Here is a 27,229-nt window from a genome sequence, read left to right on the forward strand (position 1 = left end):
GTTGAATCTTGACAAGAAATCCTACAGTGTTTCCCCCCTTTTTTGCCTTACGATGAAGAGGCTGGCAATGCTCTTCTTTTGCTTCTTATTTCCGCAATACTATGGCAGGAACATGGTGCATAGAGTTACGTAATCCGGGATGGACTTATGCGGTCTATTCCTGAACCACTCTAGTGCTGCTCCTGTCAAACTGGTAGGAAAAACTCTACACATCCAAGGGTCATTACGATCATCCAAAGCCATCTTTTGAGCGTAATGATCGAAGCGCCGAGAAGGATCCCCTGTTCCATCAAACTGGATGAAAAAAGGCATGGTAAATTTCTTGGGCCTCTCAACCAGATATACATCGTCAGTGAAAGGAGTTTTGACCAAGGAATTTTTGTGTGCTCTAGCCATCTCGGCAGGTGTCTGAATCTTCAGGAGTCTCTTCTCGTCAAAGGCATCCTGGACACCTGCACCATCTGGGATTCCATTGGACCACACCGTAAGTTTATTGCTGGATTCGACTTGCTCATCCTATGTGCGACGAGGGACGTTATCTGAAGCCGCAGCCTCGGAACTTGCCCTCCGTTGTTGCTGAACCTCATTCGGCTGAGCCTAATTAGGTCGTGCCCTATTAGGTGGAGCCCCATCAGGCGGAAGTCCAGTAATCGGAGGAATATTCTGACTAGGGGGTGCTGCTGTGTCACCCACTGGTGGCGGTGGTGCCAACTGAGCCAGCGCCGTTTGCAGAGTGTTATTCTGCTGTTGAAGCAAGGTGATCTGAGCCACGCTTGCTTCATTTGCTTGACGAAGTACGTTAAACTAGTGTAGAAACTCTTCACGCATCTTCTGCATCAACTCCGTCTGTTGATCCGTTGAAGATCCTCCGTTCGACATTCTGGATGGTAGCTACAGGATTCACTTGTGAAACAAAAAACAAGAGTGGGAATATATTTGCACACACTTCCCACAGACGGCGCCAAAGTGTAGGTGCAAAATTTCGCCCAACCAATAATAATTAGGAGAAATAACACAACTCACTCAATAAACAATAAAAATAAACAAGGACAGTATGTAGAGAAGCGTAGAATTGCTTTTTTTTTCTTTATTGGAGGTCTAGGCCTCTATTTATATACAAAAGTTAGAAGAATTATGATAGGACTCGCGTTGCTTGTCCTCTAATTCTTTCCATATACAAATTTATTAACAAATAGAATTCTTTCCTCTTTATAATTCTTCCCTTACCAGATTTTCCTTACACAGAACTTGCTTCCTTTGGTGAATCCTTTTCCTTGCAGGACCGGCTCCTTCTTTAAATGGATTTGTGCGGCATTTAACTTGGTCCACATGACTCTGTTCATGGGCTAGAAGTTTGTCATTAGTGACATTGGGCTGCTGGCATCGTGATTCGGGCTTCAGTAAAGCTGGTAGTTAACTTTATCAAAGATAAAGTTATATTTATGATGACGTGGACTGCTCTTATTGGAGGGAGATTTTTCCCTCCACATACATATATATATATATATTATTTATCTGCATTATTTACAGATTTTGTAGTTCTACCTTTGTAAGGAATTTGCATGGATAGGACACTCGTTAAGCATTGAGTTTGGGTAATATATCCAAAGAAGTTGATAAAACTTTACTAGCTGTAAAGCACATCAAATGGATAGTTGTCATTCAATGGAAACTTGGAAAAAGAATAATTATAATTTGTAACGCAACTGATTCCTAATCTAATGTATTTAGTAAAATTATATATTCATTTAGGATAAGTTTTAGTGGGCTAGCTAGTCTAAACTAATCTCTTTATTATGGTTAATTGAAATAAAAAACCTATCCGATTCGTAAATCTTACAGATTTTCGTGTAATTTTAAATATTTGTGTGTATATAAATTTTTGGTGTAATATTAAATTGGCTAACGTTGAAGGATGTTGATGGAAGGACTGTACACTTTGGAAATTATATTGAACTCTGACGAATTTTAGTGATGTGCTCTTTTAGTGTAATTTTAAATATTTGTATGTATATAAATTTTTGGTGTCATATTAAATTGGCTAAAGTTGAAGGATGTTGATGGAAGGACTGTACACTTTGGAAATTATATTGAACTTTGACGAATTTTAGTGATATGCTATTTCATTTCATTAAATTCATCGTACAGTAAAGGTTAAGACTTCATTTGTTTAAGCGTAAGAACTTTTTCTTGTAAAGTGGTTTTTATGTAACACTTTTTCATGTAGAATGTTTCCTTTATTTTTTATTTTCCGTGTTTGACAAATATATTGAAAATATTTTTCAGAATTTTTTTTTTTTTTGGTGTACGACTTCTAAAAGTATTTTTGAATTAAAATTAAAATTCTTATTTGAGTCATTGATTATCTAATTATTTTTATACCAATAATAATATTATTTGAAAACATATTTAAAAAAATAATCAATTAATTTTTGAAAATTCAACAAGTGAATATATGTATACATATATATATATATTCTCCACTTTACGTATAACTTCTTAAGATTTTAAAAAGTAAAACTAAAAAATTAATTACTAAGCTAATAATAATGACAAAAAAATATAATAATAAAAAGAAATTTATCAAAAATGGAAAATTATTGTTAATGAGAGATAGGTATTGAGTTTACTGACTATCCTCTATCGCATGTAGAAAAGGACTACTCTCTTTGAAATGTCCTCGATATATCAATTTTCCTTCGTCTTTGAAATGCAGCCTTTTAAAGTTTTGGGTCATGAGCCCTTTGTTCTAAATACCCTTTGTAAGTTTGAATTTTATTTTTATTTTTTTATTTTTTTATTTGGTGTTCACATGAGACTTCAACTACTGACCTTTGTTTAGAAAGTAAAAGATCGATATCACTAAGCCACTGACTCGGTATAAGTTTGAAGTTTTGCAAATACTAAGAGTTTGGTTAAGTTAATGTGGCCTTTCATTACCTTCTAATTTTTTTTGACTCACTCTTCGTCGTAATAGAGAAATGTCCTTAAACTCAACCCAAGTCACACATGCCTCATCTCATTGCCAACCACGAATGGAGGTTTCTAAACTCCACTCAAGTCAACCGTAACTCATATTCCATCTCAACCCGAGTCAGCCGCGGATTGGTTTGATTGGTGGCAAGTTAGTATGAAGATGTTGAATTGGCGGCCCAGCTATGTTGGATGTTGTGTTAGGCACGAAATGCAGTTATTTTCTCAAATTAGAGGGAAATTGAGGCATTGGTGGTGGTTCAACGAGCTGAGACTCGGTGTGAAACAGTGAAGGGTGCAGGTTTGTCCTGTTGGGGGGACACCTCCGATGGGAGTACTGATACAGTGATAATGTCTTTAGTAACTTATTTTTGTGAGTTTGTGATTGGGTTCAAGATTTTAAAAAAAAAAATTCATCAATTTCCCGTGTTGAACCAAATATCACCACAAAAAAATAAATAAATAAATAAATAAATTAAATTTCAATGTTAGAAGATCCATCCTAATCATGTACTAACACAGTAATAATGTACTTGTGTTTTTAATAACTTATTTTTGTGAATTTGTGATTAGGTTCAAGATTTAAAATTTTTTTCATCAATTTCACGTTTTGAACCAAATATCACAACCAAAAAAAATAAATAAATAAATAATATTTAATTTCAATGTTTGAAGATTCATCCTAATCATGGTTCGCAGTGTCACGATCGCGGTGCAACAGACTCAGACAAAATCAGTATAAACTGGTATATTCGAATTTTTGGGGCGTGACACAAATCACATATCAGATGATACGGTGAACCATGATCCTAATATATTGGTGTCTATTCTTTCTTGTATTCGAATTTTTGGGGCGTGACACGAGTCGCATACCAGATGATGTGATGAACCATGATCCTAATAAGTTGGTGTCTATTACGGTGAACCATGATCCTAATATCTTGTTGTCTATTCTTTCTTGTATTATGATAATTTATTTATTTATTTTATTATTATTACTATTTTTACCATGAAAATACAAACAAAACAACTAAACCATAACCTATATCAATATGACTTTGATAGCTTCGCAAGTGCATGAGCAACTTTTAACGAAAATAAAAAAATAAAAAAGTGCATGAGCAACTTGATTGCTAGTATGGACGGAAACAAACGTCCTAAACCTTAATTGATAGCCTTCGAATTGACCCATCACAGCCTTATAAACCAACAAAGAGTGATACTCAATCCAATCAAGTCTTGTCTTAGATGGCTAATTTTGTGCAACTTTTTTCACCTGTGATCTATTTCGTACATGAAAAATGAAGCCAAAAAACTAAAATATGTACTACTAGAGGAAATAAAGATGGTTAAAAAAATATAAAACATTACAATGAAAAAGAACAATTATGGTATTATAAAATAAAAGAATGTGCATCAATGAGTTTAGAGAACTTCTTGTATTACTTTAAAAGAAGAAGAAAAGTAGGGTACAATCGTGGAACCCTAATAATAATAATAATAATAATAAACATTTTTATTTCAAGTTCTTAATCACCGACAAGATCAAACTTTGTATCTCTATTTCATAAATTAAGGTATCCCTCACTATGTAGCCCTTTGATGCGTCACGGAGATTCGTTAGCAACATGAACTCATGGACACCCCAGATCGTTTTCGAGGCACAATAACAGCAGCAAACTGCAAATAAACGATTATTCAACAGGAAGCTTTTAGTTCAACAAAAAAGAAAGTACATATATATATATATACATTGTTATCAAATTTTAACTGAAAAAGCTTATGCGAGAAATTTTAAAAAGAGCTAGTGAAAATTTAAAAATGGTTTCACCTTGAAATTCAATATTGTTTTTGTTGTCGAGTTGGTCTTTTACACGCAGCTTGAATGTTGCATCTATTTTCCAATTCTTAGGAAGTTTCCACCAATCATCTATTTGGAGATAGAGGGACAAATATTTGCCATAAGCACTAGTTCTACTGTTTCCATTGCGATAGGTCATCATCTTCCTGAATTCAATACAAAAATTCATAGATATATATTATAAGATCTATAGATTTTATACAAAATTTAAAAATAAATAAAGAATATCATGACTAAAAGAAAAGCTCATACCATTTTTGTTCTTTGATTTTAAACTCATGACTGAGAATTGAGTATTTCCTAGAAAATCTATCAACCTTGAAAGCGTGACAAAATGGGGTTGTAGTTCCTTTTTCATGGAAAGACACTACCCTTTGCCTCCATATTTAATAACAAAAACCTCGGCTCCAAATACACTACAATCATTTACAAGGTACCCGTTGGAAGGATTTTTGAATGTATCCAGTGAAAGAAATTGATCAAAACCCCATTCCGTCTTCATGCTATGGAAGCGCCTTACTTGTCCAACATCTATATATATATATATATATATATCTATAAATTTATGCATATAATATAAGTACAAATTTCCCAAGGTAACATGAAATTGATAGATCAATTTGTATGTGCGTTATGAAAAAACTAGTTACCTTCGATGGCTAAGTACTTGTCACATATATGATCAAAGACAAATAATGTGAATTTCACATTAGCCTCCCAGTCACCACGAATTTTTGTTGTATTAGCTAATTGCAGGTAGAGTGAGACGTGATCTTTCACATCCCTGTTCTTATTCCCACCTGGATAGAGAGACAATTTCCTGTAAACCGTAAAAGAAAAATAATTAATTTTTAATTTTTTTTTTGTTAAAAAAATAATAATAATAATTAATTTTGTTAGTAGACAATATATATAAACAAAATAGAGAAATTAAAATTCAAACACACCATTCATAACCGCCGGCTTTAAAAACTTTTGATTCATATTTCTCTAGTGCTCCCAGGAGTACTGAGAAAGATTCTATTTTGAATATATAGTCCGCCGGTGAGATATCTCTTAACGATCTTGTAACTTCTGTTACAGTTTGAAGAAAAAACCAAAACAAAACAATTATAGCAATGTTTAATTTTTTGTGCATGCATGCATGTATAAATATAGATTTATTTATTTACCAATAATGAATGTGATGTAAAGGTAAAAGAAAATAAATGACTTACCGAAAGGAGATAACGATTCACCTATACTTTTCCAAAACCTTCGTCGCTTGTTTTTCTAAAACATGTAATTGTCTATATATATAAATAAATAAATAAATATATATATATATATATATATATACACTATTTGTGAGATATTATTTTTGGCAATTATTGTAAATAAAACAAGTCCAAGTCAAGTTGTAATTCAAATTACTTATTCGGCAAGTTATCAAGTTCGACAGCAACTACAAAATTAGGAAGTTGTTCAAGTTACCATAATTAAAGATGATATTTCATTCAGACTTACCATATATAGTGTGTCAAGCTTAAAAGAACCATATTTCAAGTTCTGACAAACTTAAACCGGTTCAGTTCCTCTGAACCCGTTCAAGACTTCAAGATTGGATTCGAAAATTCTTCTGCCAGACTTGAACCGGTTCAGTCCCTCTGAACCCGTTCAATGTATCCTGTTTACAATACAACTTTCAATTTCCTTTCCTAAATTGTTTCCCAGTTGGTCTAAAATTGTACCAAATTCTATGCAAGAATTTTTCCTTATTTTCAAAAGGATTATGTTATTCTATATTCTATATAAACCATGTCATATATATTAGTTTATGAACGGCTTTTGCATTATTAGATTATAATTCTTAAAAAGTCTTAGGAAGATTTTTGTCTCAGTAATTGTTAGAGAATTTTCTGTTTATCTTTCTAGAACATATACACATAAACACTTAGTGAGTTTAGAGTTGTGTTGTGTTGTTCGAATCCTGATCGTAATTCGAGAAGTGTCGTCTGATTTACTTTATACTCTTGTGAGCTAGAATCAAAATTCAGTGTACTAGTTTTTTCCCACTTTCGCTTTATTTTAACACACAAGATCTGTTTTTAAAAATAATCAAAACTTTATTTTCCGCTGTACAACTCACACTATTTATCTGCATTAATTTGCAGCAATTGTAGTTCTATATTTAAAGGGAGATTGCAGAGAGATAGGACACTCGTTAAGTTGATGTTGATTAGAACTTTACTAGCTTTAAAGCATTGCAATTTTGTCGCCCCATCCATTTCCACTCTGCCCAATTCCTAATGGAACAGGTATGGGAACTCTTTTTGTTCCGTACAGGTAGTTTTGGCAAAAAAAAATAATAATAAAAATAAAATTAAAAAATTAAAAAATTAAAAATTAAAAATTAAAAATTAAAAAATTAAAACGAGGGTGGGGTTGGAGTTTGATTTAAACCAACTATATATATCTTTTATTATTATTTATTATTTATTTTTTATAACTATATATATATATATATATATATATCTTAAGTTCTTAGTAAAGTAATCTAACCTATCAAACCTTCAGGGCTTACATTTTATTCATTTGGGACTCAAACTCTCACTAACCACTTTGAAAGTGAGATAAGATACCATCTGATTGCTCTGAGAAGGGCTTCCAATTTTTCAATAATTGTTTACTAGCAATGTATTTTGTTATCCAAATAAATAACAAAATTAAAATTAAAAAAATACAATAAATTTTTTTTTTTAAAAAAAAGTGTAAACGGAGCGGGACCTGGGTTCGGCTCACTTAGCTTCCAACAAGAGGAGAGTTGTATGAAATTTTCATTAATTAAACGGCCGGGTTTAGGCGAACCGGTTGCCATTCCTTGATAACTTGGAAATGATTAATATACAAATTGGTGACGCAAATGTATCCTAATCTAATGTTTTTAGTAAAATTATATATATTTATCGGGATAAGTTTTAAATGTTTGAGCAATGTATATAAATTTTAATTTTAATATTGAATCTGAAGCAGTCTCAATCCCAGCCCAGAAAGGGCTCTACCCTTCGGAAATTATATAAAACTTGAAGAAACTTTAGTCTATGTTTTCTTTTATTTCATTAAATTCATCCATGATAAAGATTAAACAGACCAGACTAAAATATTTGTGAGATATATTAGCCGAATTTTTTTTATTTGGGTCATAAAGACATCATATTATAGTGGGCAACCACCAAATTCGATCCTTAAATCTTTATTTCTTTCTACTATTTTTATACCAAAAGTTGTGTGTGTTCTCCTTCTTCATGTTGAGGGCCCTCCTACAACAAATTGGTATCAGAGCCTCCTACAAATTGGTATCAGAGCCTGAATGATAATCCGAAAGTCGGAATGGTGGAGCAATTTTGAAGCGTGAAGCAAAATAATATATGGCTCGTGAAAAATCAATTGAAAGAAGATTCAAGGAGGAGGTGATTTTGGCACCGAAAAATGAATGAAAAATTAATTCTCTCAAATTATGCCTACTGGAGCAATATCATTTTGGTTTAATTTAAAGCCTGTGGTTTTTGGTATGATATGATAAAAAATCCTAAGTGTTTTAAGCTAAACAAAATTCAAGCACAGAAAAAAGATACTGAAAAATGCAGTTCATCAAGAAGTTTGGAAGCATGTTGAAAATTTGAAATCTCCAAGTCAGGTATAGAAAAAGCTTGAATTTATGTATTTATCTCATTATAAATTCAAATCAGTATCCACTGAATATTGATTCCCAAATTACGATGAAGATGGATTTTTTAAAGAAAAAAGTTGGGAAGATGAAAATGAAGAAAATTTTGATGAGATAGAAGAAAAAGAAGATTTTGAAAAGGTGGAATGTACGAATATAGAATTTGATGAAAAAAGCAAAGAGATGCAAGATGAGAAAATGGTGACAGTGGAGTTTAAAAAAGAAGGAAGAGAAGGAGTTGATGTTGATGAAGAAAAAATATTAACAGATGAAAATGAGAAAGAAGAATAATTAGATATTGAAGACACTGAAGTTGTCACTAAAGAAAAAATCAAAGGAGTTGAATTTGGTGAAGAAATTGGAATATTAAATCTTGAAAAAGAAAATAAATTCTTTGAAATTTTTTGTGAAACAAAAAAGTGTTGCACGGAATATGTTCAATTGGGTGAACTTATCTTAGAAGTAAAATTGAGGAATTCTCATATAGAATATTTCTCAAGTGATATGACATAGGTGAACATAGAAGCGTTCTTTGATTTAAATGAGCAAGTCAAAAGTAAATTTAAAAAGTGTGGAAATTTTCAAGTGAATCTCAAGAACAACATTGGAAATCAATTTCAAGGTCAGGTGAAGAAAAGTACTAGAAGCATAAAGAAGACAAGATACAAAGCTTGTACATCAAAGGAGATTGCAAAGAAGATTTTTGCATTTGAAAGCATTGGAAATTTGATGCATGTAACGGCGACAAGGCTCAATATAATGTTTGTGGGGAAGATCCAATCCCTTATGAATTGCAAAGAAGAAAAGTGGAAGAAGCAATGAATGAAGATATCAAAGCTATTGAAAAGAATGACACATGGGAGTTGGTTAATCTGTCATCAAACAAAAAGACTCTTGCTAGAATTTTATTCAAGAAGAATCTTACAAAGTTGGGAATGAAAACCAAATTTGGTTTACGGGAGGCATTGTTGGAAAAATAAACCAAATACATGAACTAACTCAAGTATTGAATACATGAATCAACTCATGTGTGAAATATACATACACTATCTCATTGGGAGATGAAACACTTGTGTTAAACTTATTATTTTATTTATTGTCTTGTAATTTATGTCTTTCTAGAGTTATGTATTGGTGCCTATAAAGACATATTCTTAAGTTCTTTTGTAAGTAAGAAGTGAGAAAGAAAATATATCAGAATTGAGAGTTTTATGTAAAAGTTGTGTGTGTTCTCCTTCTCTATTTCTTCCTCTTCCTCGGACACCTTGATCACTTCTTGTTCCTCTTGAACCTTCTCTAAAAGAAGTTTGAGCATGAAATGCTTGTTCTAGAGGTGTTGAATCAAAATTATTTAATCGAAGCTTATGAGATTGGAGTGATCCCATCAAGCTATTTATTGACAAAGTCGACAAATCTTTCGACTCTTCAATTGCTACAACGATGTGTTCGAATTTTCTGGGCATACTTCCGAGGATTTTTTCAACAATTCTTTGATCTTGACTATCTTCTCCATTCACCTTCAATTGGTTAGTGATAGAAAGAATACGATTAAAGTATTCTTCTACACTTTCAGAATCTTTCATCTTAATCGTATCGAATTCAGCTCGAAAAGCTTGCAATCTCATCACTTTAACTTTATCTTCACCCTTATAAGTGGCCTATAACGTATCCCACGTTTGCTTTGCTGAAATGTCCATCGAGATTCTTTCAAAAATTACTTCATCAACTACTTAATAAATGAACAATAACGCATTCCTTTCCTTCTTTCGATTCTCCTTCAACTCATTGAGTTGTGCTTAACTTAGCCTCGCTTGATTCTTCGGTTCTTCAAAACCGTTTTCAACAATTTTTCATAAATCTTAGGATCCATACAACACCTTTATTTGTATACTCCACTGATTGTAATTCTTCCCACTAAACTTGGGAAGTTGGGCTGCAACATGTTGTTAGACGCCATTTTTCTTTATCGATCTTATAACAAGGCTCTGATACCACTTTATTGAAGTGAGTGTTTCTCAATTGTGTGTTTACTAATTCAGTTGAATATATGTGAGTGTATCCCATTTCTGTTCATTTGTCCACTAACTTCAACATTTGTGACCCAAATTTTATTTCGGCTCAGATCGTAACAACGCTTTGACCCAGCAAGAGATTCAAGATTTACATTTCCTTTTGCATGGGTTGTGTAGCATGATAATTTTAGTTGTATTTTTTCTTTTATATCTAAGAAAATTTTCTTTTGATTATCGCTTTCATTTCCTGGTCCAATTCTATAGTGAATGAGGTCTTCAACCACCATTTTAATCTATAATTAAAGAAATTTTATAATCTGATTTGGCGTGTAAGCTTTTTTTTTTTTTTTTTTCTAAACCTATGAAGCTCTAGTTTTGCATACCTACAATTTTTTTGCGACTGCCAAGACAAATTGAAAATTAAACACTTGTTAGTTCAATACTTTAATCTCTACCACTACAAGAAAAAATAAATAAATAAATAAAACGTCTAAGAATACGGTTTTCACCTTCTCTTTCGAAATGTTTGCTTTGGATTTGGTCCTTGACAAGCAGTTTGTAGTTTGAATATATTTTCCAATTAAGAGGAAGTGTTTCCGAATCAGCCACTTCTAAAAAGAGGGACAGGTATTTGTCTTTTGCTTGTGCATTTCCTTTGGGATATAGCAATAGGTTCTTGAAATCACTATAATAATTTGTGAGTTATACGCAGCGAAAAATACTTAAATTTTTTTGATTATTTTTAAAAATAGATCTTTTGTTTTTCTAACTTACTTTAATTTAGCAATTAATAAATTAATATCATGCAATCTAAAATAAAGCAAATTAAAGTTAGAGATGATACCAGGATTTTAGCGAAGAAACTCCAGTTGATAAAATACGTCAACTATTTGCATAGAAAAAACCTTGTAGACTGTGCAGTAAAAAATAATCCGATCCACTATGCTTGAAACAAAGTACACTAAACTTTGACTCTGGCTCACACCCTATCGCTCTACCAAACACCAACTGCTGATAATCCTCTGGCTTTGCGACTCCCCGTCCAACAGCAACTTGATCTCAAGCTTATGCTTGATCAGACAACATTCCTCGAATGCTCCAACCCTTTCAAAGTGTGATCCCTTTTATTTCTATTCTTTAATCGTTTGAATCCGATGTAGAAGTAGATTTGTTTTTGTCTGATCGATGTAGATGCAACTGTATAATCACGATCAAGATTCAAATAACACAACTCTAAACTCACTAAGTGTTTATGTGTCTATGTTCTAGAAAGACAAACAGATCGAAAATTCTCTAAGAATTTATGAGACAAAAATCTTCCTAAAGCTTTTTGAGAATAATAAACTGATAATGCAAAAGCCGTGTTTAAACCTATGTGTATGACAAGGTTAATATATAGAGAGTTTAAAATGTCCTAGTCCTTCTAAAAATTCGTGCATAGGACTTGGTACAATTCTAGACCAACTAGGAAACAAATTAGGAAAGGAAACTGAAAGTTGTACCGTAAATAGGACACCTTAAATCGGTTCAAAGAGGCTAAACCAGTTTAAGTTTGGCCGTAAGTAAATTTGAGGCTTACTTGAGTTCTTGAACAAGTTCAGAGGGGCTGAACCAGTTCAAGTTGGCCAGAACTTGATATTGGTTATTTTTAGCCTAAAAACATTCTACAGGCAGTTCTAAAAAAAAATATGGAAAGTGTAGAATATGTCCTAATCTGTTTAGAATCCTTCATAATGTGTTATTCTTACCTTTTTCTTCAAAAGATCTTCAATCATGGTAAGTTTGAACAACTTCCCAGTTTTGTAGTCACTGTCGAACTTAATAACTTGTAGACAAAGTAACTTGAATTACAACTCGACTTGGACTTATTTTGTTTACGATAATTGCCAAAAATAAAATAATATCTCACAATCTCCCCCTTTGGCAATTTCGTGACAAAACCCTAAAAACAATTTTCTCAATCTACCCAAAACAAAAAAGTAAATTACATTTTTTGTTCAAAGGCAAAAACACGAAATATGATCATTTTTCTCTTTTCTTCTTGGATACACAACTAGACCTGATGTCTTGCACACTATCAAGCAATAACTACCAGTGAAGTTTAATAAATAAAAATTTATAAAAACTCCCCTAAAGTATATATCCAGGAAAAAAATATATCATATCTATTCTCTCCCCCTTAATATCTCACTGTGATCTCTCCCTTTTTGTAACAAATTGTCAAAGCATATGAGATAAATAAGAAAACAGATAATTCCAATCTAAACAAGTCATTAAAGCATATACCAAAATTATCTAAAAATAATGACAATGTTAACAATAACTAAACAAAACATGATGTCATGATGCATGAAAAATTAACACAAAAGTCAGCATCATTGTTTTCTCAACCACTCTGTCAGAAAATTATTTGCTTCAATCTTCACCACTCTCATCCTCATCCTCCTCCTCCTCATCCTCATCCTCATCAGAATAATCATCGTCATCCTCAGCTCTCAAAGATGAATAAGGAGGTGCAGGCCTATAGACATCCTCATCCGGAACCCCTAGATGTTGTCCTCTCATCTGAGTCATTAGTAGTTTGAGATCTCAGATCTCAACCATCATTCTATCAAACATAGTTGTCTGATGTTGAAGTAGATAAGAATACATGATGTTTGCACTTGTGACGACCACTTATCAACAGTTCTCCTAGCCTTCCTAGCATTCTCCCTAGTAGTTTTGGACTTATTCAAGACACGAGGATCCAATTCAGCCATGATAGGCTTATGATAAGCCCTTGGAAGAATCTGAACATTCTTCTTCTTTAAGATTTCCATGATAATCATTGGAAAAAGAGAAGAATACTTTTGCGAGTTTTTCTTGTAATGAACTATCATAAGCTACACAATAGAGGATGTAAGCAGAATAGTCTCATTAATAGCAAGAAAATAAAAAACTTGTGCTCGTTTAAGATTTATTTCATTTTTTTTTCCGAAGTAGCCCAGATTTACAATAGCAAACAAATTGAAGAAAGCCGTTTCATCTATTAGAAAATGAGCTGGAATATTGTCTTGATTCAGAGAAGAGTTTGGCACACAGATCTTTGAAACAATTCGGGAAAAATCTGAACCCGTGATTGTCAAAGGCAGAGTCTGTCCAGTCAACTAACGATTGTCTGGAAGGTCTAGGATAGCTTCAATATCCTTTTTATCTACCATATAATCAACTCTAAACAGAGATAGGATGAAGTAGGAGTCATGTACCTCACGAATATTTGCGTAGAAATAAGTAACCATATCCGAACAGTAAAAGCTTTTGCCAAGCTTAGTGAAGAAAAGCCAATTATGCAACTTGATGTAGTTCACTAGCTTACATCCAATTGTGTCTTAAAGCTTTTGAAGATTGACATTCCTCTCTGACCTGATTAGATCATCCTGGTAAACAGAGAGATACACTTTCCAAGTATCGTTGTTGTAGAAGTGTGACTCGTCAAACTCAATCATGCTGGTGCTAGAAACAGACGGGATATCTCATTTGAGCATCTCTTGAAGCATATGAACCACCTTGAGGTTCTTGAATGTTAGTGCTAGTTTGAGACCTTTTTGGAGGTCTTGGATTTGTAATTCCTTTCCCTTTTGCTTCCTTAGACAGTTTAGGAGCCATGTTCTCTAGAAACTTTTTCAATTTGAAGCTTGTAAACTCTTTCAGTAATTTTATCGAACACCTCGTGTACAACTCTAAATGTGTTATAGAGAAAAGCTTGATTCAATCTTCAATCCTCCCAAAAATCAATCAACAATGTAGAAATCAACCCAATTTCACTTTAGAAGCTTCAAATATCATCAATAATCAAGTTAAACCAATCCTCTAAGTGATCAATCCCAAACTCCACAAATTTCTTTCAAACCCATTTTTGAATTTCAATTCTTCATACAACTTCTTCAATTCTTGTCTTCAATCTCAAATTTATCATGTAATGATCAATTGTATATCATGGATGAATGACAAAAATATGATATGATGTATATGGATATATAAATATATGTGTTTGTATGTGTGAGTTGTGGAGTGAAGTGGACTATGGAGCATATAGAGATGGAATGATTATGCAAACAAAGAGGCACAAAACAGGTTTAAAAACCAAAATCCCAAAGCCTTGAACCGGTTCAACCCTCTTGAACTGGTTCAAGAAGGGCTGTCCCTTAATGGCTTACAGCCTTGAACCGGTTCAACAAGGGCAGTCTTGAACATAGTGTTGTTTTGAGAAATTTTTTTTTTCCCTAATTTACCCAAAAAAATTTCTAACACAATGGTGATTAAATAATCAACAAAAGAAAATTTTAAAAATGTAAAAATCAAAATCTTTTTGAATTTTCCAAATCTTTTTGAAAATTTCACTCTAAAAAGTAGTCAGCAATTCCCCAACTCAACTTATCTCCACTTTTAGCTTCAATTTTTTCTTTAGCTTCAGCAACTTTCAATTTTTTCTTTCTTTTCAAGTTGAATATTTTTCAATTTTTTTTTTAAGCTCCTATTTTTTTGGACAATAACCTTTATAGCTTCAGTGAACTATAAACCCTAGTCAATAAATCAAAAAATTTTCAACCAAATTTGTTAGAGATGGACTAGTGCACAAAAGTCTATGAACTTAAGGTGGTGGCGGTGATGGTGGTGTAAGGCAGTGAGGGTGGAGAAAGGTGGTGGCGGCGGTGGTGGTGGATGTGGTAAAAGGCGGTAACGGTGGTGGTGGTGGAAGATGGTGGCGATGGTGAAAGGCGATGGCGGTGACGGTGGTGGTGGTTGCGGCAAAGAAAGGTCGTGTTGGTAGTGAAAGTCGGTGGCATTGATGGTGGTAAAAGGCAATGGTAGTGGTGGTGAAAATGGGAGGTGGTTATGGTGGAAGGTAGTGGTGGTTTTTGGAAGTTGATTTTTTAAAAAAAATTATTTGGGAATGGAATGGCCATTCCATAGGTTTAGTTATAGAATGAATTTTCATTCCAATGGAATGGTTATTCCCACTTTAAATTGCATATCAAACAAAAGAATGGTTAGAATAGGCATTCAATTCCTGCACACCAACCGCAGCATAAGTAAATCTTATTATTATAAATTTGAACCATTTTTTGACCCTAAAGAATAGGGCTTTCAAAAAAATTTGACCTGTATATTAAAGCCTAAAACTGCCTAAAGTTATAATTGTTCACAAGTTACTTGTGGAGAGGCCCAAAGCTACCTAAAGTTAGAGGTCCTAGGCTTTGAAGTCGGTTTTGAGGGTACAGGAAGTCCCTACCAAACAGGCCTTAAATTATCAAGAAATTAAATACTATGAAGCCGATTAGGCTTGATGAACGTTTTAAGTAAACTTTGGAATCTTTGACATATTGTACTAATATTATATGAAATTTCATTAAATGTACATTAAAAAAAAAAAAATAGTAGATTACGTTGATCTTTCCTGATTTAATGTTTGGACAAATTACACACAAGTAGAATGTATGACCATTATTATTTTGACATATCCTTAGATTTGGTATATGTCCCTTATCGTTAATGAAAATTCAAATAAAATGACTAAGTTGCCATTTTCTTGTTTTAAAATACCTCAATAACCTTATATATTTAGAAAAATTACACTTACACCCCATGAGATTATGTCATATTTCAGCTAGATGAAGATTTTGGTTTTAACTTTCACTTACACCCCAATTTACTTTTTGCCTGCTAATTGACTTTTACTCTCAATTTTTTGATACAGAACATATATAATCTTAAATGACAGAAAGGCCCCTTTGTGTATGTGTGTGTATATATATATACTGTTTGTATACGTAGTCCCGAGACCATATATAATCTTAAATGACATATATATATTTTACTCTCAATTTTTTGATACAGAACATATATAATCTTAAATGACAGAAAGGCCCCTTTATGTGTGTGTGTGTATCTATATATACTGTTTGTATACGTAGTCCCGAGACCACCACGTTATCTATGGTCCTGATCAATCCTATACATCTAAATGCAAACATTAGCACATTTTCTCTCCTCTCCCTACAGACCAATCCTCTTCAGATTTTTCATCAATGATTTCACCTACATGGCTAGTTGGGATTTTGGTAAAATTCAATCAACAATTTTACTTTCACAGATACACACCCCTAACCAGCAAAACCATTTCATATTATTCTCTCACACATACCTCTAAAGCAGCAAACCTATTTCTTTACCACTTTCTCTCTCCTCCAAATTCTCTATCTTTGCACTCTCACATCTCTACAATATTCATCTTGAGCCATCTCATCTTCCTCCTTATAACTCTTACCACTCTCTTTAACACCGTCACTTATGAGTCCAATTCAGACCGAGTCACAAAATTCCAAACCACCTTCGCATAGTTCGGCATCAAAGCCCTCATTCACTATCTGAACAACAACAAGGATACGGCGGTGGCATAGAGCTCTGAAGAAACCACCGGCGACAATGATGAACTTGGAAGACGCCGGTGAGTTTGGGCTAATTTTTCGACAATATTGAACTTACCAGCTGTGGACAAAGAGCTGACGAGCTATTTCCCCGTAAGCCGCCCTCTTGAGCCGTTGGAGGACTAGCGAAGTCAAAAATTTTACGTAGAGAAATCAAGCAATCATCTGCATGGTTGTTGAATTTTCTGATCGATTGAACTACTTCTTGCTTTGAGATTGGAAGAGGTACTTTAGAGGAGTGGTCAGATTCCGGCAGCTAATCGGATCAGAGGTGGATAAGACGGTGGAATGTGAGGTTGGGGATGAAGTTGATGGTATCGAGGATTTGTATGGTGGCAGGACAGGTGTTGTGGTAGGAGTCGAGCTAGGTCTGGATACTAGAACGGTCGTAGGTGACGCCAGTAAGGATGAGAGCTTGCCGCCGGAGTTTAGTTGATGGGTTGGGTTCTTTGGATCTGTAAATGAAGAAGTCGATGGACTTAAGACGTTGAAGAACGGAAGTTGAGCTAGCGAGTCTAGGTTATTGTTGTTGATGTGGGTCTTCTTGGGTTTGTGGTTGTTGTCTCTGGTTTGCTAGGCTAGAGGTAAAGAAAATGGGGTGATTTGTATCATCGAGATGGGTTAGAGAGAGATTGGAAGCAAGAGAAGATGGCTTATGTATGAAGTATTTTGCTAACATGGATATTCCTTTCTCTCTCCTGGGCATTGGTGTATGTTAAGGGTAGTTTGGTCATAAAAATAGTCAACACGTGGTCAAAGGGCAATATAGTCATTTAACACCTCAAAAGTACTCTAACCCTACCAAAAACTGACATTTGGCGTGTAAGTGAAATCTTAAACCCCTAATTTAAATGTAAGTGAAATTTAAAACCAAAATCTTCATCTAGTTGAAATATGGCCTAACCTCAAGGTGTGTGAGTATAATTTTCCCTATATATTTTGACATGAAATGCAAAGCATTAATTTTTCATACCAATTTTATATTATTAAAATTTACAAAAACATTTGTTTTTATTAAAGAGATTTGATTAGGTTTCTTTTTAGAGTCTGATTAGGATTTTATTTTTAAAATATAAAAAATTAGGTTGGGTAATATAGTATTTACAATATGGTAAAAAAAGGGATAATGGTGGAGTCTTTTGGTTTGACATATTTTTTATATTAAATTATTATTAAAATAGATAAAGATACGGAAGATATTTTACACTTTTAGGTGGGGTCAAAGTAATAAAAGCCTAACCCTCTACTTGTAATTTCAAATTTGTCCAAGCCTCACTGACAATGTAAGTTATCCTTTAATATGTATGGTTTGATTAGTTATCTAAAAAAAAAATTAAAAATTAGAGGTGAACACAAAAGTCTTGGTTAGGCTCATCGCAAAAGCTCAAGAACAATCAACTACTACTATATTAACAATTTAACCACACTTTCAAAAAAGGCAGTTGAATTTTACGACTTTCAATGGACCATAATGAATCACAAAGTTAGTCACAATTTAATTAACAGCATCCCACAAAATATATATCATTATATATATTTCTAAGAATTTAGTTCCAAAAACATAAACATTCAACAATAAATAGCAAGAAGATGTAACATTATTTCTTACTTTCTAGCCAATCAAGAATGCCTTTCTCTGATTCAGAAAGCTCCTCCTTCCCCTTCAAAGAACCTCCCAATAATCCAAAGTAATCCTTATAGTTTCTCTTGTAATAACTATCTAGTCTCTGTTTCAAAATTAAAAAAAATAATAATAATAATAATAAATGGAAGAAGAAGAAGAAGAAATTAGAGAAAACAAAGATTAAGAGGATAAAGGGTGTGTTTAAATACCAGTAGAAACAAAATCACTCTTTTCATGTCTGCGTGTGTGTGTTTTATGGCATATTATATATAAGAAATAAAATGGGTAATCAATTGCATATGGTATTTATGACCAATATTATTTTGACATGTCCTTAGATTTGGTATGTGTGCTCAACGACCTCTACCGTTAATGAAAATTCAAATAAAATGACTAATTTGTCATTTTCTTGTTTTAAATTACCTCAATAACCTTATATATTTAGACAAATTACACTTACATGCACCCCTTAAGGTTAGGTTATATTTCAACTAAATGAAGATTTTAGTTTTAACTTTCATTTACACCCCAATTTACTTTTTGCCTACGAATTAACCCTTTTACTCTCAATTTTTTTTAATACAAAATATATATAATCTTAAATGACAGAAAGGCCCCTTTGTGTGTGTGTGTATATATATATATACTGTTTGTACACGTAGTCCCGAGGCCACCACGTCATCTATGGTCCCGAGCAATCCTAACAGTCTAAACGCACATATCAACACCTTTTCTCTCCTCTCTTTGTAGACCAATCCTCTTCAGATTCTTCATCAATGATTTCACTCACATGGCCGATTGGGATTTTGGTAAAATTCAATCAACGATTTTACCCACATCCCCACCTCTCTCTCTCTTTATCTTTCACAGATACACACCTCTAACCAACAAAACTATTTCATCATCATTCTCTCACACATACCCTTAAAGTAGCAAACCCATTTCCTCACCACTTTCTCTCTCCTCCAAACTTTCTATCTCTGCACTCTCACATCTTCACAATATTCGTCTTGACCTATCTCATCTTCCTCCTCATAACTCTCACCACTCTCTTTAACACCGTCACTTATGAGTCCAATTCGAACTGAGTTGCAAAGTCCTAAACCACCTTCTCATAGTTCGGCGTCAAAGCCCTCCCTCACTATCTGAACGGCGATAGGGAAGTAGTGGCGGTATAGAGCTCTAAAGAAACCACCGGTGATGATGATGAACTTGGAAGACGCCAGTGAGTTTGGGCAAATTTTTTGACAATAATGAACTTACTGGCTGTGGATAAAGAGTTGACTAGCTACTACCCAGTAAGCTGCCCTCTTGAGCCGTTAAAGGACTTAGCAAAGTCAATGATTTTGCAAAGAGAAATCAAACAATCATCTGCATGGTGGTTGATTTTTATGATTGATTGAACTATTTCTTGCTTTGAGATTGGATGAGGTACTTTAGAGGAGTGGTCAGATTTCGGTGGCTGATCGGATCAGAGGTAGATGAAACGGCGAAAGGTGAGGTTGGGGACGAAGTTGGTGTTGTCGAGGATCTACATGGTGGCAGGATAGGTGTTGTGGCTGGAGTCAAGCCAGGTTTAGATGTTGGAATGGTCGTAGGTGACGCCCGTAAGGATGAGAGCTTGCCGCTAGAGTTTGGTTGATGGGTTGGGCTCTTTGGATCTGTATATGAAGAAGTCGATGGACTTGAGACGTTGAAGGACAGAAGGTGAGCTAGCCAATTTGGGTTGTTGTTGTTGATGTGGGACTTCTTAGGTTTATGGTTGTTGTCTCTGGTTTTCTAGGCTAGAGGTAAAGAAAATGGGGTGATTGGTATCACCAGGATGGGTCTGTGGAGAGAGAGAAAGATTGGAGGAGAGAGAAGATGGCTTATGTGTGAAGTATTTTGTTGACATGGATATTCCTTTCTCTCTCCTCGGCATTGGTGTATGTTGAGGGTAGTTTGGTCACAAAAATAGTTAACACATGGTCAAAGGGCAGTATAGTCATTTAACACCTCAAAAGTACTCTAACCCCACCAAAAACTGACATTTGGGGTGTAAATGAAATGCTAAACCACTAGTTCAAATGTAAGTGAAATTTAAAGCCAAAATCTTCATCTAGTTAAAATATAGCCTAACCTCAAGGGATGTGAGTGCAATTTGCCCTATATATTTTGACATGAAATGCAAAGTATTAATTTTTCATACCAATTTTATATTATTAAAATTTACAAAAACATTTGTTTTTATTAAAGAGATTTGATTAAGTTTCTTTTTAGAGTCTGATTAGGATTTTATTTTAAAAATAAAAATATTAGATAGGGTAATATAATATTTACAATATTAGAAAAGGGGTACTAGTGGAGTCTTTTGGTTTGACATATTTTTTTTATTTTTTATTATTAAACTATCTTTAAAATAGATAAAAGTATGACTGATATTTTACACTTTTAGATGCTATCAAAGTAATAAGAACCTAACCCTCTCTACTTGTACTTTCAAATTTGTCCAAGCCTCATGACAGTGTATTTTATCCTTTAAAATGTATGGTTTGATTACTTTATCTATATATAAAAAATAATAATACTAAAAATAAAATAAAAATTAGAGGTGCACACAAAAGTCTTGGTTAGGCTCATCGCAAAAGCTCAAGAACAATCAACCACTACTATATTAACAATTGAACCACTATTTGAAAAAGGCAGTTGAATTTTATGACTTTCAATGGACCATAACGATTCACAAAATTAGCCACAATTTAATTAACAGCATCCCACAAAATATATATCATTATATCCCACAAAATATATATCATCATATATATTTCTAAGAGTTTAGTTCCAAAAACTTAAAACATTCAACAATAAATAGCAAGAAGATGTAACATTATTTGTTACTTTCTAGCCAATCAAGAATGCCTTTCTCTGATTCAGATGCAAATTATAATTAATTCGTGTTAAGCCATTCATCACAAATAAACATGAATCCCATAATCTTAAAACTTCATTATTCTCACATATCTATAATGTATAAATAAATATAATTAGATGTAAATACCTCGATCTGTGATTGTAAATATCGTAGATCGAGATCAAGTCTAATGTCGAAATCCTTTCTACGGAACAAACAACATGCTAAACTGCAATAGTCAAAATGTGGAAACCGATTTCTCTTTCTTGGCCTTTTGCACACATAAAACTTTTACGTGTTGTATCATTAATTAATTGTACATAATTGATGGAGTATATGCACTTTTATAAAGGCAGAGAGATGACCAGTTTTCTTTTTAGTAACCTAATTTCACTTTCCATCAAAGTAAGGAACAAGAAAGGAAAATACTTCTTCAATAAGTAATTACCAAAAAGGTAATTTATAAATTGACCAAATAATATAATATTAATCTGATATCTATTTTATATAACCACCAAATAATATGTCACATGTCCAAATTATGTGGACCACAATAAAATAAATAATCTTACATTCTCCCACTTGGCACATATAGTAACTTCTGTAGTGTTTTAGTAAAATAGTCATTAGTGTGCACCATAAATCAGATTGACTCATTAAGTTAGTCATCATAAATACCATGGTAAATAAACTACCAATGCGAGTCATGATGGTTATATGTCCCTAAATGACACAGTCCATTCCATGTACCACAACATTATTAACCTATTCAACACAGTCTATAAATGAGAAATATTAATAATGATCTAACAATAATGCCTTTCCCAAGATTATTCCTATTACCATTTATTAAAGCAATACGTACATGTACATTAATTAATAGAAAATATCACAAACACATTTAATTAGTACAAAATGTCAAATATATATAAGCACACTTAAGCAATCCACAATTAAAAAATAATCATCATTGACTACATTCAAGACCCATTCTTTTAAAATGTTCCATAAATGTCTTGGGTGGTAGTCCATTCGTTGATGGATTGTAACCATAAGTTGTGTGCTTATATATTTAATAGACATTCGTTATTTCTAAACATCTTCTTTAATGATAAAGTATTTCAACTTTAGAATACCTATCATTTTTCATACAAAAATATCAACAATTGCAGCATAAATTTTCAGTAATCTGAAAATGGTATTCATAACTCCAAATCCTAAAATAAATTCTGCAATAATAAATTGTAGCCTCAAAGTATGCTACAAATTAAAAATTCATAATAGATAAAGTAATAAAAAATTACTTTATACTTTTTCATAATATTATTCTTCCAGCCAAAAGAAACAAATAACTAATTAAAAAATGTCTTTCTAATTGTAAGCATATAATCTTTTATCACATACCAACTTTATATCAAACTCCACAATATATGCATAAGGAATATTTTTCGTTTCTTTACCTTCTAGCTAACTCATTCTTTGGGATTGCATGAGTTTGAATTTATCCCCTATTATGTATGAAACAATAGTGGTTGAATAATGTTACAAACCAAATCTTTCTAGAACTCTTTCAATAAATGCTTTCTAAGATAATCTTAAAAAATTTACGTGATCTATCATGAAATATTTCTATTCCTGTCATGTAGGATGCCTCATTCATATCTTTCATTTCAAAGTTCTTAGAGATAACTTTTAGTTTCATATAATAAACTAAGATCACTACTAACAAATAAAATATTATCAATATATAAAATCAGAAATATAAACTTACTCTCACTAACTTTTTAGTATATACACTAATCAACAATATTTTTCTTAAAACCGAAAGAAATAATGGTATCATTGAATTTAAAATACCATTGTCAGGAAGTTTATTTAAGTTCATATATTGACATCTTAAATTTATAGATCATATATTCTTTACCCTCTAATGTGAAGCCTTCAAGTCATAGTTGTCAAAAGCACCGAAGGCGCGCGCCTGAGGCGCAAGGCGCCTACAGACACATGACTTGCGCCTGTGTAGACCATAGGCGATGGTCTTTGAACAGGTGAGCGCCTTTATGGAAGAGGCGAGAGGCCCCAGGTGTAGAAAAGGCGCGCCTCCTTTTATTTGTTACTATTCGCCTATTTGTTTATTACTTATGATTTGTTTATTATTTATTATTTGTTTATTATTACTGTTTTAGCAACTTTACAAAAAGAAAAAGAAAAAAATAAAAGCAAAATCAAAAAGGAAAGTGTAAAAGTGAATCGAAGAAGCAAAAAGGAATGTGTAAAAGTGAATCGAAGAAGCAAAAAGAGAAGTGGAAGTCAATTGAAGAGGAAGGGGCTAGGGCTGAGAAACTTTGAAGCAAAATTCTGTCGACAGAGGAAGCTTGTGATTCTGCCGAAAAAGGAAGCTTGTGATTGCAACAATTCCAGGTAAGTCCTTATTGGCTTCTCATTCTTCTCTCCTTCTCTCTTCTTCTTTTCTCATTCTCTCTTCTTCAGATCTTCTTCTCTCCCTTCTTTTCTCTCTCTTCTCTTCTTCTTCTTCTTCTTCTTTCCTCTCTTCTTCTTCTCTCTCTTTTTTTTTCTCTCTTATTATTCTTCTTCTTCTCTCTCTTCTCTCGACAGAATAATCTTATTTTTTCTTTCTTTTTCCAACTTCAACCTTTTCCTCCTCCTTTTCTTTTGCTGCCATGTAGAGACATAAGTTACATAACTTCCCTTATATAACTTGCATTTTCTTTTGCTGCCACGTCTCTTCAGAAGCAAAATTATTATTGGTTTCTTTTGCTGCCACGTCTTTGCCATGTCTTATCTGAAACTGGTTGTTTAATTTTTAATTTATTAGAATCAATCTCACTTTTTATATTACCTATGACCTCCAACATGAATGGTACTGTACATAAATCATTGGATGTCCCATAATTGGTTTTTAAAATTAAAACTTTGACGGTGTGTATTTGAAAGCTTAGGAAGTTTCACAGTAAAGTAGTAGACTACTTAATTTTACTTTGAAATAATGTTTGAAATCAAAAGTGAGAGCAATATTCAATCTCAATTTTTTTTATTCAACATTTTATTTTCCCAATTTAATTGATTGGTCAAATAGGATTTCAAGTGAAAATTTAAAAACAAAAAATTAGTTTTAAAGTTAATCCTGTAACTAATTTGAACTACTTCATTAGAGTGAACTTTCAAATTATTTAATTGATTGGTAAAATATGTTGAATATTGCTTTCAAATAATTGATTTAGTTGACTTTTACATCTTTATATATATTATTACATCTTTATTGGGTGGGTTTTTTTTTTTTTTTTTTTTTAAACGTGCGCCTCGCCTTGCGCCCCAGGTTCAAGGAGACCTTTGCGCTTTTGTGCGCCTTGAGCCTTTAACAACTATGCTTCAGGTTGTTCCATATTGACTTCCTCTTCTAAACTCCCATTCATAAAAGTTGTATTCACATCCATTTGATGTAACTCTAAATCATAATAAGCGACTAATGCCATGATATTTTAAAAGATTTCTTCTTAGATACTAGAGAGAATGTTTCTTTTTAATCTCTTAATTCATGGCACTAATCTATTGAATAAAATCATTACTATTAATGGCTTGTGCATATGTAACCAAATTCATATATATCTCACTATATATCAAAATCAGATTCTTGCAGATATATCACATAGTCATCCGGAATAGCAAACCTCATTTCTCTTTGAGATCGTCTTAATGTTATTCTTTATGATTCTTTTACAATCTATTTATTGGTGATAATCTCATTATAGAGTTGTTGATTATTCAATTATTTTTCGTTGTTATACAGTTCAACAACTGAAGGAATAATTATTTCTTTAGAAGTTATGGGTAAAGAAATTTGTACCCTAACTTTTTAAATAATCGCATTCTTATTTTTTATCACTCTCACTGACTTTACCATTCTCAATGAATATGACATTACCGGTTTTAATAATTATTGTACTATGTTTAGGATAGTAAAACTTATACCCTTTTGATTACTTAACATCCACAACATTATTGGCAACGAGGAATTACTTAACATACTCCTAACCAATTCTATAAGAGTACGATTACGCTTTACAGCTACACGCTTCTACTGTGGCATGTATAACAAAGTATATTGAGCACAAATACCATATATTTCAAGTAGTTTAGCAAACGGTTAGAGTATTAACCCATTTCATAATACTTTCCATAATATTCACTACTTTTATATGACCTTATGATTTTCACTTTTTTATCTAGTTGTTTTTTTAACTCAATTTATATATACTTCAAGAGTACCTACTGCTTGAGATTTTTCATTCAACAAATAGATATATCCATAGCATGAAAAATTAATTATAAAGGCAATAAAATATTTTTCTCCACCAAAAGATGGAATATCAGAAGGTATACAAATGTCCATATGAATAATTTTAAGAAGAATTAATTATGACTTATTTCTTTATGTGTTTGGTTTATTTACCCTTAATACAATCTATACACACACAAAAATCAGTAAAGTTTAGATTCAGGAGAATCACACCATTTACTAATTTTCCTAACATTTCACTAGATATTGACCTAGTCTTTTATACCATAAGAAAAATAAATTTTCTATTAATTGAATTACGCTTAATTCTAACATTATGATGTAAGATCAAAAGGTTTTTAATAAATAAACTATCAAGTTTGAATTTACAAAAATCATTAAAAATAATACAATAACTCACAAATTAGAATTTCTTGAATAAATATCATTATCAAATTTAAATAAAAAACCATTAACATAAAGTTTTGAAATAAAATCAAATTATAGGATATTGAATAAATATAAAAAGTTTAAAATAATTTAAATAAAATTCACAGTCTAACATTAAACATAATGTCACAATAGTTTCAACGAAACTTTTATCTAATTATCAAAAATAAGAAATTATTATTTGAATTTGTGGTTTAGGCTATAAGAAATTATTGCATCTATTAGAAACATAAACATTAGTACTTAAGTCAACCTATCACGTATTAGAAAGAATTTCAATAAGTAATTCGAAATATACAAAATCCAAAAGCTTACCATTTTTTTTTTGAATCATTCTTTATATTTCTTGTACTCTTTCTAAAAGTATTTAATACATTAATGACACTTTTTCATTATTACATTCCTTTCTTTTAGTAGATTGACCTAAATCTTTTAATTTTGGGTGTTACTCACTTAATGTCTTTTCAAGCTTATTCCTAAATTTCTTTCTAGCTAATGATTACATGCTGCTTAAGCCTTGTCTCCTCCTAAATTAACATAATGGTCAATTCATTCACTTTCACTTGTCTTAATTCGAAATGACCTATACTGAGTGGATAAAAAATTGAGAATAAATTTAATGAGAAATTTCTCATCCATAATCTTCCCCAAGGTTCTCAATTTTGTAGCAATATTAGTCATCTTAAGAACATACTTATACATGGTAAGAGTACCAACAAAATTGCATAGTAGTGATATAAATTAATAATTTTCATTTTAGGTAATTATCTACAATATGAAAACATTCTTCTAGTCAAATATTCCTTAACACGATCACTATAGGGAACAATTATTCGCATAACCATAATACTTAATCCGCTCGATCTCTCCCAAACTTTATGGAGAATCTTTTCTCCCTCACTATCTTTATCAGTAATAACAGTAGGTTTCTCAATTTAAAATGCTTAAT

At 32.4% G+C, this 27,229-nt stretch overlaps 1 protein-coding gene across 2 annotated transcripts in view; it reads right to left on the reverse strand.

Annotated features, from left to right (window-relative positions):
- Window positions 1-4,375: 4,375 nt before the first annotated feature.
- The window catches only part of LOC132300106 (uncharacterized), a 31,049-nt gene continuing 8,195 nt past the window's right edge, over window positions 4,376-27,229 (reverse strand). Inside the window, exons 4-8 of one of the 2 annotated variants that reach the window (XM_059797058.1) lie at window positions 18,629-18,746; window positions 5,782-5,908; window positions 5,485-5,654; window positions 4,805-4,980; window positions 4,376-4,653 (exon numbers count right to left, since the gene is read on the reverse strand). In XM_059797058.1, coding sequence (XP_059653041.1) covers window positions 4,973-4,980; window positions 5,485-5,654; window positions 5,782-5,908; window positions 18,629-18,746 — 423 coding nt within the window. In that variant the 3' untranslated portion in view covers window positions 4,376-4,653; window positions 4,805-4,972. The remainder of the gene's footprint in view (window positions 4,654-4,804; window positions 4,981-5,484; window positions 5,655-5,781; window positions 5,909-18,628; window positions 18,747-27,229) is intronic. The other variant, XM_059797059.1, reaches the window with a different exon arrangement.

The sequence above is a fragment of the Cornus florida genome, unplaced genomic scaffold (genome assembly GCF_030987335.1).
Source record: "Cornus florida cultivar Cherokee Brave unplaced genomic scaffold, ASM3098733v1 CherokeeBrave_3.0.0_Hap2_Chr03, whole genome shotgun sequence".
In the NCBI taxonomy this organism is placed as follows: Eukaryota; Viridiplantae; Streptophyta; class Magnoliopsida; order Cornales; family Cornaceae; genus Cornus; species Cornus florida.